At 36.7% G+C, this 15662-nt stretch overlaps 2 protein-coding genes, 1 long non-coding RNA gene and 1 pseudogene across 3 annotated transcripts; 2 read left to right on the forward strand and 2 right to left on the reverse strand.

The window, feature by feature from the left end:
• Nucleotides 1-1047: 1047 nt before the first annotated feature.
• On the reverse strand, nucleotides 1048-11536 carry LOC117238477. The gene is made up of 3 exons (XR_004494212.1): nucleotides 11332-11536; nucleotides 5583-5590; nucleotides 1048-1059 (listed from the first exon to the last, which is right to left on the reverse strand). It is a non-coding gene; the product is annotated as an uncharacterized LOC117238477 (long non-coding RNA).
• LOC117238467 (probable serine/threonine-protein kinase DDB_G0282963) lies at nucleotides 1697-11071 on the forward strand. Its single transcript, XM_033503367.1, has 3 exons — nucleotides 1697-4348; nucleotides 5726-5830; nucleotides 5927-11071. The coding sequence occupies exons 1-3, from the start codon at nucleotides 3334-3336 to the stop codon at nucleotides 10153-10155; spliced, it is 5349 nt and encodes a 1782-aa protein (XP_033359258.1). The 5' UTR covers nucleotides 1697-3333; the 3' UTR covers nucleotides 10156-11071.
• Nucleotides 11537-12310: 774 nt separating the features above from the next.
• LOC117238474 lies at nucleotides 12311-14005 on the reverse strand (annotated as a pseudogene).
• A 775-nt stretch (nucleotides 14006-14780) lies between these two features.
• LOC117238473 (peptidyl-prolyl cis-trans isomerase) lies at nucleotides 14781-15649 on the forward strand. The gene has a single exon (XM_033503386.1). The coding sequence runs from the start codon at nucleotides 15022-15024 to the stop codon at nucleotides 15514-15516; it is 495 nt and encodes a 164-aa protein (XP_033359277.1). The 5' UTR covers nucleotides 14781-15021; the 3' UTR covers nucleotides 15517-15649.
• Nucleotides 15650-15662: the final 13 nt, after the last annotated feature.

Consider the following 15662-nt stretch of genomic DNA (forward strand, 5'->3'; position numbering starts at 1 on the left):
ATTACGTCTATTCTATATACCGTCTGTGGCGCCACTACGATACCAAATCGATAACATCGCATGCGATACGAAAATAGTATGGGCAGATCAGATGACTCTCAAAACGTTGAACTCGTAAAAGCATTGAATGTCATATATTACGTCTATTCTGTACGTTGTCGATGGCATAAGTAACTCTTCAACGTCAGTTTAGGAGTTGGAAATATAACAGTATAACAATTGGACGTAACCTGAACAATAGAAACAGATTGTATTTGTGATATTTTAATTGTTATATTATACTCTATTTTAATTATTATTATACTACTCTACATTATACCATATCACATTATATTTTATTGTATTATACTGTATTATAATTCATTATATCATAAGGTAGTATTTAAGATAAACACGAGTAATACGATACACAACACACACCACAGAAACAATTAGAGATTAACTATCCAGTGCCACGCTACATATTCGGTAATCATTATAATTTGAGGCAAAAAACTTTACCATAATCTATCTGCGTAACAACAAGTGTAATAAATATAAAAAATTTACAGCCAGTCTCATTAATATTCCGACACTCCTTAAAACAGAACAACTTTTTTTTTAATTCGACCATGCGACGTTTTTTTTTTTTTTTGGAAGTTAGAAGAGTTAGTTTACTAGATCATGTATGAAAAAAAGCTTTTTAAAGATGCAATTGATCAGTATTATGAAAAAATAGTGAAAGTCACTTCTTACATATTCTTATGTGACTCTGTAATGAAAATTTAAAATATTAAAATATTAAAATTAAATATCAGGCGTATCGACGTTTTGTAGATTTATGTCGGTGAAAAGGTACCAATCCTAGTAAACTAATTCTTCCAACTTCTGAAAAAAGTTCGTCGTTTGCTCCAATTTGAAAAAAGATTGTAAAGAGTATCCGAATTAATGAGAATAATTGTACAGTGTACAGTATATTGACATCGTCAAAACTACCCGCGTTTTGGATTAGAGCCATTAGTCTAGTTGTTAGAACTGTATTTCGTGTTAAACTTTTGATCGTTTTTAGTTTATTATATTCTTCTGCAAATATTATACTGTTTTTATTATGGTACAGTAAACGATTGTTACAAAAAATAAAGAATGAAGCGGTCAAAGCATTCGACTGCAGAATCTCTGTGAATCATCTTGTTGTAAGTTCACGCGCTACTTTCTTTAATATTTTTAACTACATGGCAATAAACGATCATCATTAAAAATATTATAAAGTATCTTAGAAATATTTTGTCATAAAATATACAAGTCGACACGAATGACTATAAAATTCGCAGAAATAATGTAAAGATACTCGGCGAAAATAAATAAAAACTAAGTAAATAACAAAATAAAATAAGAGACAATTGAGAAGTAGTAAAATGGATAACGAAATAAATGAATGAATAAACATAAATAAATAAATGAAAATCGTAAGTTAAAGACATAAAATTAATGGAACGAAAAAATTAAAACATCGTGCCCAGACCATTGCAAAGTTATAATTAATGTAGGTTTGGGTTAGGATCGCTTTGTTTCATATTACGTGTACCTAATGTTATTTCCCGCGTTATGAAAAAGATGGGAAGCGGAGATTTGTTAATACCTATTAATAATAATATAATATTAAATCCTCATTTCCTATCGCAACCGACCCTTCGTTTACTGTTTGCTATTGCGCGGAACAAATTCAAACATATTATGACGCAATGCGCGGTTATCATGCGCGTTAATGATCTACTCTAGGCAACGGTTGTGAGGTGGTGTCCTCTCGAGGTCGAAACGGTCCGATGACAGCTAGCATCGGCGTTCGTTTCGAACGAGTAGCTATGGTGTATACGATTCGAATTGTTGCGCTGCGCTGAGTTGTCGTTGCCGCGTCGTGAATATCAGGAGCTTTACCGAGTCTTCAATAGATAACCTTGATTGTATAAACGTTTCACCAATTTTGTACAGTAATATAATTTCACTTTAATACTTCATCAATAGGTAAACGAAGTGAAATAATTGTTAACCAGCCGTGAAATTCATTTGTTCGACTGTAATACCTCGGTTGTGTTGCATTGCTGAATATTAAATAGTACGTATGTACAAATATGCAAGTATGTGCGCGTATATACGGTGAAAGTACGAGTTACAACGAGAACTATGGCGGTGGTGCGTTGTATCGTTTAGAAGTGCGCCCACGTTCGCCGTCCAAGATCGATAAACGGTCGAGTGTTACCTGAAACGAGCATTCGCTTGCGCACAACGAATGAAATACTGAACGTTCGGAAAAGAAAACGGTGCCAATGACGAAAGCAACGACGCAACGCTAACTAGGATCGTGACGAAAACATCGACAGTGACGACGACAGTACGGTTAACACGACCATCGTCGTCGTCGACGAGTGTCAATACCGGTGTTTAGTGTAACATATAATAATGAAATAATAATACTTATATATATGTAATATAAATATATATATATATAACATAATAATGACCGGTGATAATGCTTGAACTAATCGTTCCCACGAACGAGTGAAATACCAAGGCATGAAAACTCCGAGCTGCACGCAGAAAGGTTTTTGCTGCTTGTCGCTGCTATGGAATAAAGGAGATATCGAATGATTCTAATTACACGCGCTCGTTCGCATGTTTGTTCATTCGTTCGTTCACTTTTTCATTGCTACCGATTCAGCTTTTCCTATTACATAATTCGTAGTACGTCGAATAATTTTCGATTGATGAGACAAAACACCAGGAAAACAACGGTTTAAACGGATAGAGTGCATCGATTTCAATTTTACGAATAATTTTCACTTCTCATTCTTCTTTTTATTTCCTTTCCGTTTACAATGTTGAATAAAATTCAATCAATATTCGCTTGCATCACAATTACAAATCGTGATGAGTCGGTTATGTGCGATTGACCGACTGATTTTGTTTATCGCCTAACGTGTCGTCGAATTAACAAATTTACAGAAACGGAACAATAGTCGTCTCTAGAAAAGTATGGCGTGGCTGCTCGATGATACTTAATTAATTAAGAGGATCGGGTTATCAATCGTATCGGGTAATCGATTATGCATAGTATTATATCGAAATACATCAGGAGTCTGGAGCTGAAACTGCAATTGGAATTTAACTTGAGAAGACAAAAGTAATACTGTTGCGTCCAGGACGCGCAACATGGTAATTATTGATGGAAAAAGTCGAAATATAACGTTGTAACGCACACCTGTGGACGACAGATAGAGAAAGGAATACTGCGCGGGTATAGACATTGAAAAGAGATATATAGTGAGCATATAGGGGGGGAAGAAAGAAGCCCCAATAATGAAGGAGCACGGAAGCAAACTTCCGGCAGAGCAGCCTGCGAAAATTCTCAAGTCCTTGTTAAAAAAACCTGGTCAATCTAAAACACGATCGCAGAAAAATCGGGTTGTAATCAACGAAAAATTGAACGAGTTTTTTGCAGCTGATTATATAATATTGATAAAAGAAGAATGTTGTGCCGATTATGAAGAAGACTGTGATTGTTGTTGCCAGGAACATGAATTGATGCGTTTGGGAAACTGTAAAGAATGTCGAGCCGAGTTGAATCTCCATTTCGGTGTTTCGGATAACAATCGATACCATGATATAGAAAGAGATGGAGAAATGATACACGAAAACACGTTCAGAGAAGAAAATTGTACTCGCGAAGGATTCGAATGTGTTGAGTTACATGTAGAAGATGAAGATGATGAAGAATATGAAATAGAAGTGGAAGGAGATGAAGAAGAAATCGAAGAAGGCGAGGAAGAGGAAGAGGAGGAATTAATGGTAGAGGAGGCAATTAAAGATGACATAATAAGAAGAAAGGAGCATGTAGTACAAAAAGGAATCCAAGTGCCAAAGACCATAGCGGAAACGGAGGAGAGAAGATCGAATGTAGGGGAAGAAGTAGTGAGAGAAGTAAGAAACTCAGCAGATCTACGAGACAAAAGCAAAAGTCGCGAAAAAGTTAATGGAGCAAAGAATGTCGAGAGTTACAGACGAATTCTGACTGAATTTGTTTCGCCGCCATTGACGATCACATCGTCTACGTTGTCTTCACCGTCACCACCTCCACCGCCGCCACTACCACCGCCGCCACCACCACCACCTCCACCACCACCACCGCCAGCACCATCGCAACCATTGATAGAAAGATCATCGCCACCGTTACTTGCAAGTCAAGATCATCAACAAGAAACATTAAGTCCACCCGAAGGTTACAAAGATGTTTATTCTAATGGAGAACTGTCTAACGTAGCAGAATGTTGCTTACGATCATCATTAAATTATCTTCACTGTCAACGAACGGCAGGTGAGTTTCATTCTAATGTGAGAGGTAAAGGGAAAACAACGAGAAACGTCCATTTCTCGTGATTTTCCATTTTATAACATATTTTCTCTTTTTTTTTTTTTTTTGTAACTGAGACTGTAAAAGTATCAAATAGCAATGATTATAACGATCAAAATGTCTCCATAAGATAGCGTTGAAGATTTGATAGTTTGATTAATAACAGGGAATGCCCACATGTACTGAAACAAAACACGAAATTTCCCTATCCGTTTTATGACATGTTGCGTCATACACAACAAATACGTGAGAAGAAAGTGACTATTTGTGAAATAGGTGTTTTCTTTTATTTTTAGTGATAGTAGAAGTAGAAATGTCTTAATTTGTTTCATTATTAAATGCTCAAATTAGAACAAAATTGCAATTACTGTAAAATACTTAATATTTCATTAGTCATTCTTTTTTATGATGTCTTAATAAGATATAAGCTTCATTTTCTTAGTAATATGGTTAAACTTAATGAATGTTCTTCTTGTTTTTTTTTTGATAGATTTGAATATTAAAGTTTAATTTTCTTAACAAAGCTATTTTGTGACATTCCTTGTTTTTTTTTTTTTGCTATACTCTTTATGAATATATGTGTGTATATATATAATATATGTATATAATATACGTGTATATATATATATTAAGAACCGAACTTTCTTCTCTTACTTCCCAATAATATCCAACCAAGCTTGAATCAAAGGGGAGTATTAATACAAACCAACATAAAGAAGCTAGGTATTATATTTTTGTACAATATTCACAGGCGTTCTCACACCATTTCTCTCCATAATGTGAAATGTATTGTCATGAATAATACATACCTCCTAATTCGAGCAAGGAATAAGTTTCTTTATTTTTTCCTATATAGATTATTTTATTTCTGCGATAGACCCACTATGTGAAATTTCACAGTTTCGTGTAATGCAAATTTTGTTCTTAACGTTTCTTACTTTTCTATTCAATGACAAAACCGTATCGAATAAATTCCATACATATAATAGCAAAGTTCTTTCCAATGAAAAGGGGAACAGAGGAGGAAAAAAAGAAAGGAAAGAGGAGAAAATCGTTTACGGAACGAATACGTAAATAATAATTGCGCACTTATTCATGTTCGTGAACGTTGATTGTACGGGTTGTCAGCAGCCGCCGGAAGTACAGTGTACCGTGACTCCGGCATTTTCGTGCTATGCGGGGAAAAAAGAATGTGTACATTCTTAACTAAAACTGCTCGTCGACGTACTATAAAATCTGTCACGTACTTGTTGATATTCGCGTCAATTCTACACTTGGCTACGTTCCGACGGTCATTGAACATCGAAGTAACCAATAAGATGGCGTATCGTATTTTTACAGGTGCAGAGGTCGAAGGAGAATCCAGATGCAACCACGAGGTAATGGATAGTAATAACGGGCATGTACAGAAAATGGACGAGAATCTACCAAAAGCAACTACTAGTGGTATATTTATACGTTTCTTAATTTTTCAATGCAAATATGCATTATGATTAACGTTTTCTGATGGCAAACATTCGCAAAAGCATTTTTCGTTTCTAGAATCTCGCCATCGGTATCTCGTGGAAACCATAACTATGACAACTGTCACCGAAAGACGTATTGTACGCGAAATTAGCGAGGAAGAAGATATCGACTTGCAACATGGAAAGAAAACCAGCCAAAAGAACGTTTCTGAAAAGAATGTTGCTTCCCATGACACAGAAATAGCAGTTAATCGGACGACGAATAATCATACTACAACCGATGAGAACGATTCGATCGAATGTATCGTACGTAACGAAGAAATTTGTTGTCGCAATGCTAACGATGATCATGATACGCAGCCAAATTTGCCTAACAAAATAAGCGATACGGAAGAACAGGACAACGAAAATCGACTTGCCGTAAACCAAACACCATCGGATATAAAAGAGCTCTCCCTTATATTTAAACTGGGTAGTTCTTCTTTAACGGGCAACAGTCTTAAACCAAATTCTGCGGTTAGACAGTTATTTCCTAACCCGAGATTCGTTTCGCCGCCTCCGGCTCCTCTTGGTAAATTGATTTCTTCGGCGCATACTCTTGACGAGTCACAGGATAGCCCGACATTTCTCGTTACCGCGGAGAACTTACGTTTTCTCGATGTCGCAAAGAGGTCAAAAATTGGCGAAAATCAGACCAGTTCTCTTAATAACGACTCAATGAACCCAATTAAGAGAACGATCGAGAGGAATACTCTTCGAAGAAGTCTTCTCGATAAATATCGCACGAGTTCTCGAAAGAAAGTTCTTCCTTCGAAAAACTTGTCGCTAGAGGAACGAATACGTCAACTTACTTGCGTGGACCAAGAGGAAGACAATGTTTGTGAAAATTCAACCAAGGGTGTTACAGATTTGTTCACAAGTACGGAAATCGATACCGAATTACCAATACATGATCCGTCATTGAGACACGATGCCGACATGTCGTCGATGGCAGCAAAGTTACCAACAACACTACATGTCGCTACAAAACTCACCGCATTCTCCGATGCAGCACTCACGACGACCATCGCCACCAACACTGCCGCTACGATAACAACTACGGCAATGGCAACGACGATACTTACGTCGTCGAGCTTGTCGTCAGTGATAACCACGGCAATGGCAACCACAACTATGACCACAATGGTTACAGGCTCCAATTATTATAAGCAAAATCCTTCCACTACCAGTACTGCAACTGCCGATGGCATACATCAGTCGACATATAAGAAATTGACCGATTTGTTTGTACACAAAAAAAGCATTCATTCTAACTTGCCAGATCTTGGTCTTGGAAGCAACGGAAAAAACAATAACGTCAAAGACTGTCAGCAATCGAAAAACTCCTTAAAAACGAATAATTCCGATGGCCGTAGACAATTCCTAGCTAGTCTGGCACCATTGTCCTGTGTAACTGTTAATAATACGGATACTCAAGAAGATTATTATCGGTATAATTCTAGAATAATGGTGAACGAAAATCGTGCTTCGACTGTAGGCTACAACGCGTTTTCGCCTTACAGTTTAGAAGATATCGAAGCGGCGCTGTGCGAAGATGGTCGAAATTACGTAGGTCCACCGGACGTTACCAAAGGCACACCGACGAGTATCAACAACAGACCCGATATAGGAGATAGTACAACCGATGAATTGCTAGCATTTGTAGAACAAGACAAATTCAGAACCGAAAGAATAAAGCGACGTTACAACGAAGTCGAAAATCAATATCAGCCGGTAATGAATGTTACTAACACTAACAATAGTTACAACGTTGAGGATAAAATTGATAGAATCGTTGATGGAAAGAACGAGGGTAATGATAATCGACACCAACTTTGTTTTCCATCCAATGAGAATGTCAATCATGAACGTGGTGGTGGTGTTGGTGGTAATGGTGGTAGTGATGGTAGTGCTGGTGGTAATAGTGGTAGCAGCGGTGGTGGTGGTGGTGGTAGTGGTGGTGGTGGTGGCGGTAGCAGTAGTGAGATAGAACGCATAGTTAGTCGCTGTTACAATAACAACAATAATAACAGCAACAACAACAGCGGTAACGGCAGTAATGACGGTGGAAATAAAGACATTGGTAATATTGACAACGACGATGACGAATTAAACGATTACGGATTTAATCGTAGACCATCTGTAACCGGTATTAAACGACAACAGCAAGATAACATGGATGAAAATGTTTCGTTTCATCAACGGACAATTCTGGAAAATGATAACACAAATGTTCTCAAAACGAATTTTCATTCCTCGTTACCGACGTATTACGAGAACAATTGCGTTAAAGTTGATAGTCGGATTGCCTTGTATGATGAAATGATCGACGTTTCTACACCGAACTCGTTCGTTAGTACTTTGATTGCTGACGAACAAGACGCGAACACGATTAACAGAATAAATACGATGCAGAAGCAAATTGACGATATCTATCAGACTATTGTAGAGAATACCAACGTGACTGGCCAAAATTCGTTAGAACGTGAGCCCTACACGGACGACCTGTTCACGCGACAACATTCTCGATTACCGGCAAACGATAGTACCTTTCGTTTTTACCAAGATCCAAGGAGTAACGATCAACAGTATTTTCAAGAACAATTAAATGTTGCGAATATGCACAGTACGCGAGGTATCGCAATCGGAGCCGAACAGACTGATATAAACAACATCGCTCCCGTTGGTATTGGTAGAAGTTGTACGAGCGGCGGTCCTTCCATAAAAACTCGACGAAGGGAATCTATTGCAACGACTCCTACCAATTATCGATGCAACATAGTGCCTACCACCGTATATGCCGGACTTCCTGCTAATGGCAAGTGTTACCGTACCATGTATTTCGTTCCGTACAACGGATTATCCGATCCAACTTACCAGAATATCCAACGAATCTTGCCATCGCATCCTTCTCCTAGTTACGCGAATCACATCGAGAGGTATCCGTATCCTCGAACTAATAAGAACGATCATCGATTGCAAACGCAAATACAAACGCAACCACAACCGCAACCACCACCAGCGCCACAACAATTTAGATATTTCCATTTAGGGAATCGTTCGGTATCGCCGATATCGAATCTTACTCAAAACCTTGATCAAGCTTCGCCACTTTCCTCCGGTTCGGTCAGTCATCCTATACCTCCTGGTTCCTCTCCTCTTTTTGATTCTCGGTTCACATCAATCTCGTCCACTAATCCAATCGCGTTACAGCCTACCCAACAAACCTTGCACCTTCATTTGCATCATCATCAGCAACCAGATGACTTTCGAATTTCCGGTGTCACTTTTTCCTCAGTTCCTCATACCGCGAATCATTCGTTACAAATTCATCATCACGCACAACATCAGCATCATCCCTATCATCGACACAATCATCAACCTACTTTTTATTGTTTACCATCCACTATATCCGCCTCATCCGCAGCATCTTCCTCCTCGTCCTCTTATACTGTAATAGCGCCATCGAGATGCGCTGCGTTCAATGGTAGCGGAATAGCAACCACCGAAGGATCTTATCGATTCTACCAATTGCATTTGGGACATACAGTTCTCACACCTTCGTCCGATCTTCAATCGGCTCAAACAATTTTGTCCTCATCCGCTTCTATCTCGATACCTTCTAATTCTACCTCGTTCTCTCCTTCATTGCCACAACCGTCTTCGTGCTCGTCATCCTCTTCTCTACCAACTGTTACACCCGTAACACCTCTACAGACCTCGAATTTTACTCTTCCGAATCACATTTCCGATACTCTAAATTGCAGCAGTGCCAACTTCGACGCCGTATGTCGCGCAGGAACCATTCAGTCCATTTCTAACAATGTTGTAACTTCAACACCGTCCACAGTTACCGTTTTCTCATCCTCGACTTCCTGCGCCTTGTCCTCCTCGTTGTTGTCGTCGTCATCGTCCTCATCGTCCCCGGCCTCGTCTTCTTCTGCTTCGTCCTCCTCTTCCTCCTCCTCCTCCTCTTCATCTTGTTCCTTCTCTTCCTCTTCATCCTCCTCTTCGTCGTCTTGTTCTTCGTCATCATCCTTACAAATCCCTTGTTCGCCTTCAAAATTACACCAACAGCAGATAATTGGCAACTACACAACAATGGAACGCGGAGTTCCCGAAGGAGCAGCCAGCGCGCCATCCCACGACGTTACGCAATCTGGAATTCTACTTACAACAAATTCTTATGTTGCGCATAATTCAAATGGTGTCCAGGCTCTACCAACACATGCGCAAAATTCAATATACTATGCCATGAATGTTTAAACCTATCTACTGTGAAAAGTTTGCACGTGTCTGAATATCCTACACGCACACGCAGCAGCAGGACATAAACCAATCGTTATATTTAATACACAGCCACATCTTTGTGAATATTTGCGCGAGATTTTCCCAAAATGATGAACGAATTTTCAAATTCGTGTTTGAAATACGCGTTTCAATACCAAAACATAGGTGTTCATCTTCCTTGAATAATTTTTGATCGACTTATTATGCATCTATTATCAAAAATATTCACGTAGGACGATAAGGTACGCAAGTGAAGACGAACTGCCCTTTCTCGCCACATTTGCAACTGAATCGAAATCGAATCTAATGCGACCTATAGCAGGAACAAGAAATAAAAAGATCAACTCAGGGCCTCTGTAATTTCGAAAGATAAATTATGTTTTATCGCTTCTCACGAGGCAAAATTGTACGTACGTTGTAATCGATTCTAGTCACGGCGAAATACTTACAGGGATATCGATAAACATAAACCAAAGGGAAGGACGTTTACGGCGTCTATGATGTATACTACATGTAAGTATAGCTGACGCTAATTATTTTCAACAAATTGAATTCAATTTTTGCGGTGGAATTGATAAATTAATTAGAAATTTTACAATAAAGAAGAAAAGGTGCGAAACATGCAAATAGAAACGCCACAGTTAGTACACTTGAGCTAACTTAATATTTAACGTGCTACGTTGTTTCATCATTATTTCTTTTAAATACATATCGGTATTTTAGACCGATAAAAATAAAATCATAACAGTAAAAACGATGATGAAATTTATAAATGATCGAATGCATTTGACTTTCTATTGTTAAACATCGGTTTTCATAAATTACGTTCGTATCGTATTCGTTACTCCGTTTCTTTCGACCTAGTGTTTTGATCCGTTTTATATTTACGAAAGAAAGACTAAATCCACGAGAAGAACTTATCACTGTCAAAAGTGATACAACGAAAATAACTTTGAAATCATAGATTACACTTTACTAGTAAAGATTTCTGTACTTTGTATTGTTTGTACCATAATAAAAAATACTAGTGTTCAAAAAAATGACCAAAAGTAAGTAATGATCATATGAACACGTTCTGCGTAAAATATTACTTTTCTGTCTTTCTTTCTTTTTCTGAAACTCAAGCCAACCATAAGTACGTTACACGACTACACATAACAGGCATGCCGCACCTTTTGTGATATCCTTTCCGTGAGCGTAATGCATTGATTTTTTAAATGGCAAACGGTAACAGAGACAAAGAAATGAATCTTATTTCATAAAACGTATGATAAACCTTTTGTCGACAAATGTTAGTGTGCGTATATCAAAATACACGTATGATGACAGCATAACGCAGTCAACATCATAGCGACCTAATAGAGATTAAGTAATCATGATAGAATAGAAAATAAGATAACATTCGAATTCGAATGTAATCAATTTTAACCCAAAGTTAGATACCAAACTTTTATGGTAAATGGCCAAGCTTAGAAACAGGTTTTACATGTAATATAGTTTACTTAATTATTCTTACTTACTACTTAATTATTCCATGATATATTATCGTGAAAAAATGTATGTAAATAAAGCTTTAACCACAGGTCAAAGGTTTTATCATTTTGAAAGTATCGAAAACTGAGATAAAAGGAGGCACCCCGAGCACTATTGTTAAGAGAAAATAGTTAAATCATTAAAGAACGTAAAAGTGACGTAAAGGTAAACAAAAAATTATGAAAGTTGTACTCGTATGTTTCAATCATAATCTTTTTTTAAACTGATTTATTAAAAAATTCACACTACTAAGTTATCAATAAAAACGTCTTACATATTAAATAGAAGAATGTTTTACAAGTATTTTTTATACGAAATTCGTGTAGATGTTCACAGTTGTCAATAATTACATTGTTCCTTCCACGCGATTGCCAAGAAGCATCGATGTTCGCTCGCTGCTTCGAATTGGTTGAAGCAAAAAACCAACCGTAGATTATCTTTTTTCGATGAACCAGTCGACGAAAGGATAAATATTGGTATGGGTGTGTCTGCCTCTGTGTGTGTGTGTGGGGGGGGTCTGTGCACGCGCGTTCAGTGCATATGTATGCATGAATACGTGTGTGTGTGTGTGTGTGTGTGTGTGTGTGTGTACACGCGCGCGCGTGCACATGTACGCACATAATATACATGTATATGTGTGGATATTTCTTATACATAAAATGCTTGTCTTCACCTTTTTTGGATCGAATTTTTTCTTCGAATCGAGCGTACGTCGAATGATTTGAAAACGAAAGATAGATCGCACAGATAATCAGACGAACTATCATTAGTCGAAAGTATTCTCGTATGCACTGTATGACAAACTCATACAGCAGTCATCGCCCGAACAGTGCTAATAGGTTTTAAAAACGATATTAGTTGCTCTCTACAAAACGATACATCGTCTTCTCCTAACTGGTTCCGGAGGCTCTAATGCTGCTAGAATAGCTTCGTCGAACACGTTTTTCAAACCTTTCTAAACATTCGAGGAAACGATATGTTAAGAATCGAGGAAACGTCATCAACTATAAGGGTAAATATACTATAAACAATATCATACCTGTGTAAGAGCACTGCATTCCACATACTTTACTGCTTTCAGTTCTTTGGCAAGTTTCTCACCTTGTTCCGCAGATATAGGCTTTTGTTTATTTTTTGCAAGTTTTTCTATAGTCGCTGCATCGTCTCGTAAATCGATCTGAGTACCCACCAGTAAGAATGGAGTTTTTTGACAATGATGAGTAATTTCTGGAACCCACTGATACAAGAATTCTAACTAAGCTGGGAAATCGCTTTTCTAAATACAATTAACGATATTATAAATATGAAATCCACATATATACCTTCTCTTTAACGTTTTCAAATGACGATGGTGACACAACCGAAAAACAAACAAGAAACACATCAGTTTGAGGATAACTTAAGGGACGTAGCCGGTCATTTAAATCAAAGATTAAGAATCAATAAATTATTTCACATATAGTTAACAAAACAGATGAAAGAAAAACAAATATATTTTAATATATATGTAGAGCAAACTAATAATTACCTGCTGTATCGAACAATCCTAAGGTATACGGTTCACCGCCAATCATAACAGTCACAGCATAATTATCAAACACTGTTGGGACATATTCGGATGGAAACTTATTCGTGGTGTATGAAATCAACAGACAAGTTTTACCTACTGCACCATCCCCAACTACAACGCATTTAATTGTCTGCATTTTTCCTCTTTCCCTGGGAAATCTCTATGTACAAAAGAAACGTGTAAACGTTATTAGTGGTAATGTATACGTTTACATATACCGAGTTCTCTTACACGAGGTTATCGTCGAAAGTAACATAAAGTTTCGTCTCGTTCGGTTTTGCAATGTCTGGTCTAGTCCAGTCCTACTCAATTCTGTCGGTTTTCGTCACGTTTCATTACATCCCGTCACGTCCAATTATGTCCCCTAACGTTCTATTGTATACTTTACTAGGTAAAAGGAAATATATGTTGAACGTTCCAAACGTTACTTCAAAGATATTCGTTTCCGTCAAGCGAATAGAAAGAAATATTATGCAGAAATGACGGAAAGGTGCACGTTTGCCAATTCTCAACGAGTCGATCCAATTATACGTAGATGTTGTATGAAATAATTGTTTTTTCAGATCGCCATTTTTGGTATTTTGTCAAATCTATCGACTTCTACTTTAAAAAATTATCATTCGAATATATGCTCAAATATATGCAGTGACATTTTTCACTATTTAACCCATAGCAAAATGCAAATCGCATTAAGAAAAGAAATACACAAAATTTAGCCGAAACACTCACGAGTAACTGGGCGTCGACAACACACTTTACTGTCACAAATTTTTCGAACGAATATAGAAAGCCAACGATACAGTAATTCAAGAATACAGTATGCAACCGCCATCTATAGTAACGTTTTACCCGTCTATAACACCCTTGTCTGCTTTCGCAGCATGATTTGTTATAATAATGAATTAATAATATCGAACAAGTTATTAGAGAGAATTGTAATGCTAAAAATTGTATCACACATTGATAACAGATTGTTTTATCGAAATTATAACGAATATAAAGGATGTGCGTTTATATTTACCAAATGGCCCATATTATAATATATACATATAGAAGATAAGTATACAATAGTATGCATAAAAAACGAATGATCTCAATTATGATCATATATAATATATGTATATATATTATTCGTAATATCAGATAATATCTATTAAAACATAAAACGATTTAAATAAACAAATATGTAAAACAATTAGCTTGCAAACCTCCGGGAGGCAGCGAAGTTTTTACATACATAAGTTACTCTTTTATTATTGGAATAAAAAATATTTATCCTCTCCAAATTTATAAATTCTTGATGACTAATTGATGAATGTTTTAAATATACATGTTTAAGGCACGTTCTAGACTTGAATTTTAAATTAGGTTTTGAGGGTTTGCGACAACAAAAAATTATATATTTAAAGGAGATCTGTGGTAAGCAAAAGATTAAGAACCGCTGATGTATAGAATATATCTACATATCATAAATATAACTGATTTATGTTTAGGCTGGTCACATCTGGTACAGTGTGACAATGAAGATGTCGTGTCGATCATACTTTAATCATATATATTTCTAAGCGAAAGAAACTAACCTAGTTATTTTTGCTAAACGATTTTGTTTGATTCAGTTATTTCTTAAATAAATTAAAGTAGCATAAGTTGAATTACAAAATAACGTATACTTAATTATTGTTGCTCATTATATGTCACCTGCGTTGTGAAAAAGTAAAGTACGTTTTGCAAATATCGTTATGGTTTTGCCACGAGTATATTTTGATGTAGCCGCTGATGATAAACCATTGGGTCGTATCGTGATGGAATTACGAACAGATGTAGTCCCAAAGACAGCAGAAAATTTTCGCGCTCTTTGTACAGGAGAGAAAGGTTTCGGATATAAAGGAAGTACCTTCCACCGAATAATTCCTAAATTTATGTGCCAAGGTGGTGATTTCACTAATCACAATGGTACAGGAGGAAAATCTATTTATGGGGAAAAGTTTGAAGATGAAAATTTTGAATTGAAACACACTGGACCAGGCATATTGTCTATGGCAAATTCTGGGTCTAACACCAACGGTTCACAATTTTTTCTAACTACTATAAAGACTACTTGGTTGGATAATAAGCACGTAGTTTTTGGTTCTGTAGTTGATGGTATGGGTGTAGTAAAAAAAATTGAAAGTTATGGCTCACAAAGTGGGAAAACACACCAGAAAGTTGTAATTACCAATTGCGGTCAACTTTAAAGCATTGTATTTTACACCTTTATAATATGTCATACATATGTATTTTCTTTTTCTTGATAGGCAAATTCTTGTAAAATGAATAATGTAGTGTAAAAATATACAAATATCAAATGAAATAATGCGTCTGTTTGGATGACATAAATAAT

This window comes from Bombus vosnesenskii, unplaced genomic scaffold (genome assembly GCF_011952255.1).
Source record: "Bombus vosnesenskii isolate JDL3184/JDL3185 unplaced genomic scaffold, Bvos_JDL3184-5_v1.1 scf7180000013512, whole genome shotgun sequence".
NCBI classification, from domain to species: Eukaryota; Metazoa; Arthropoda; class Insecta; order Hymenoptera; family Apidae; genus Bombus; species Bombus vosnesenskii.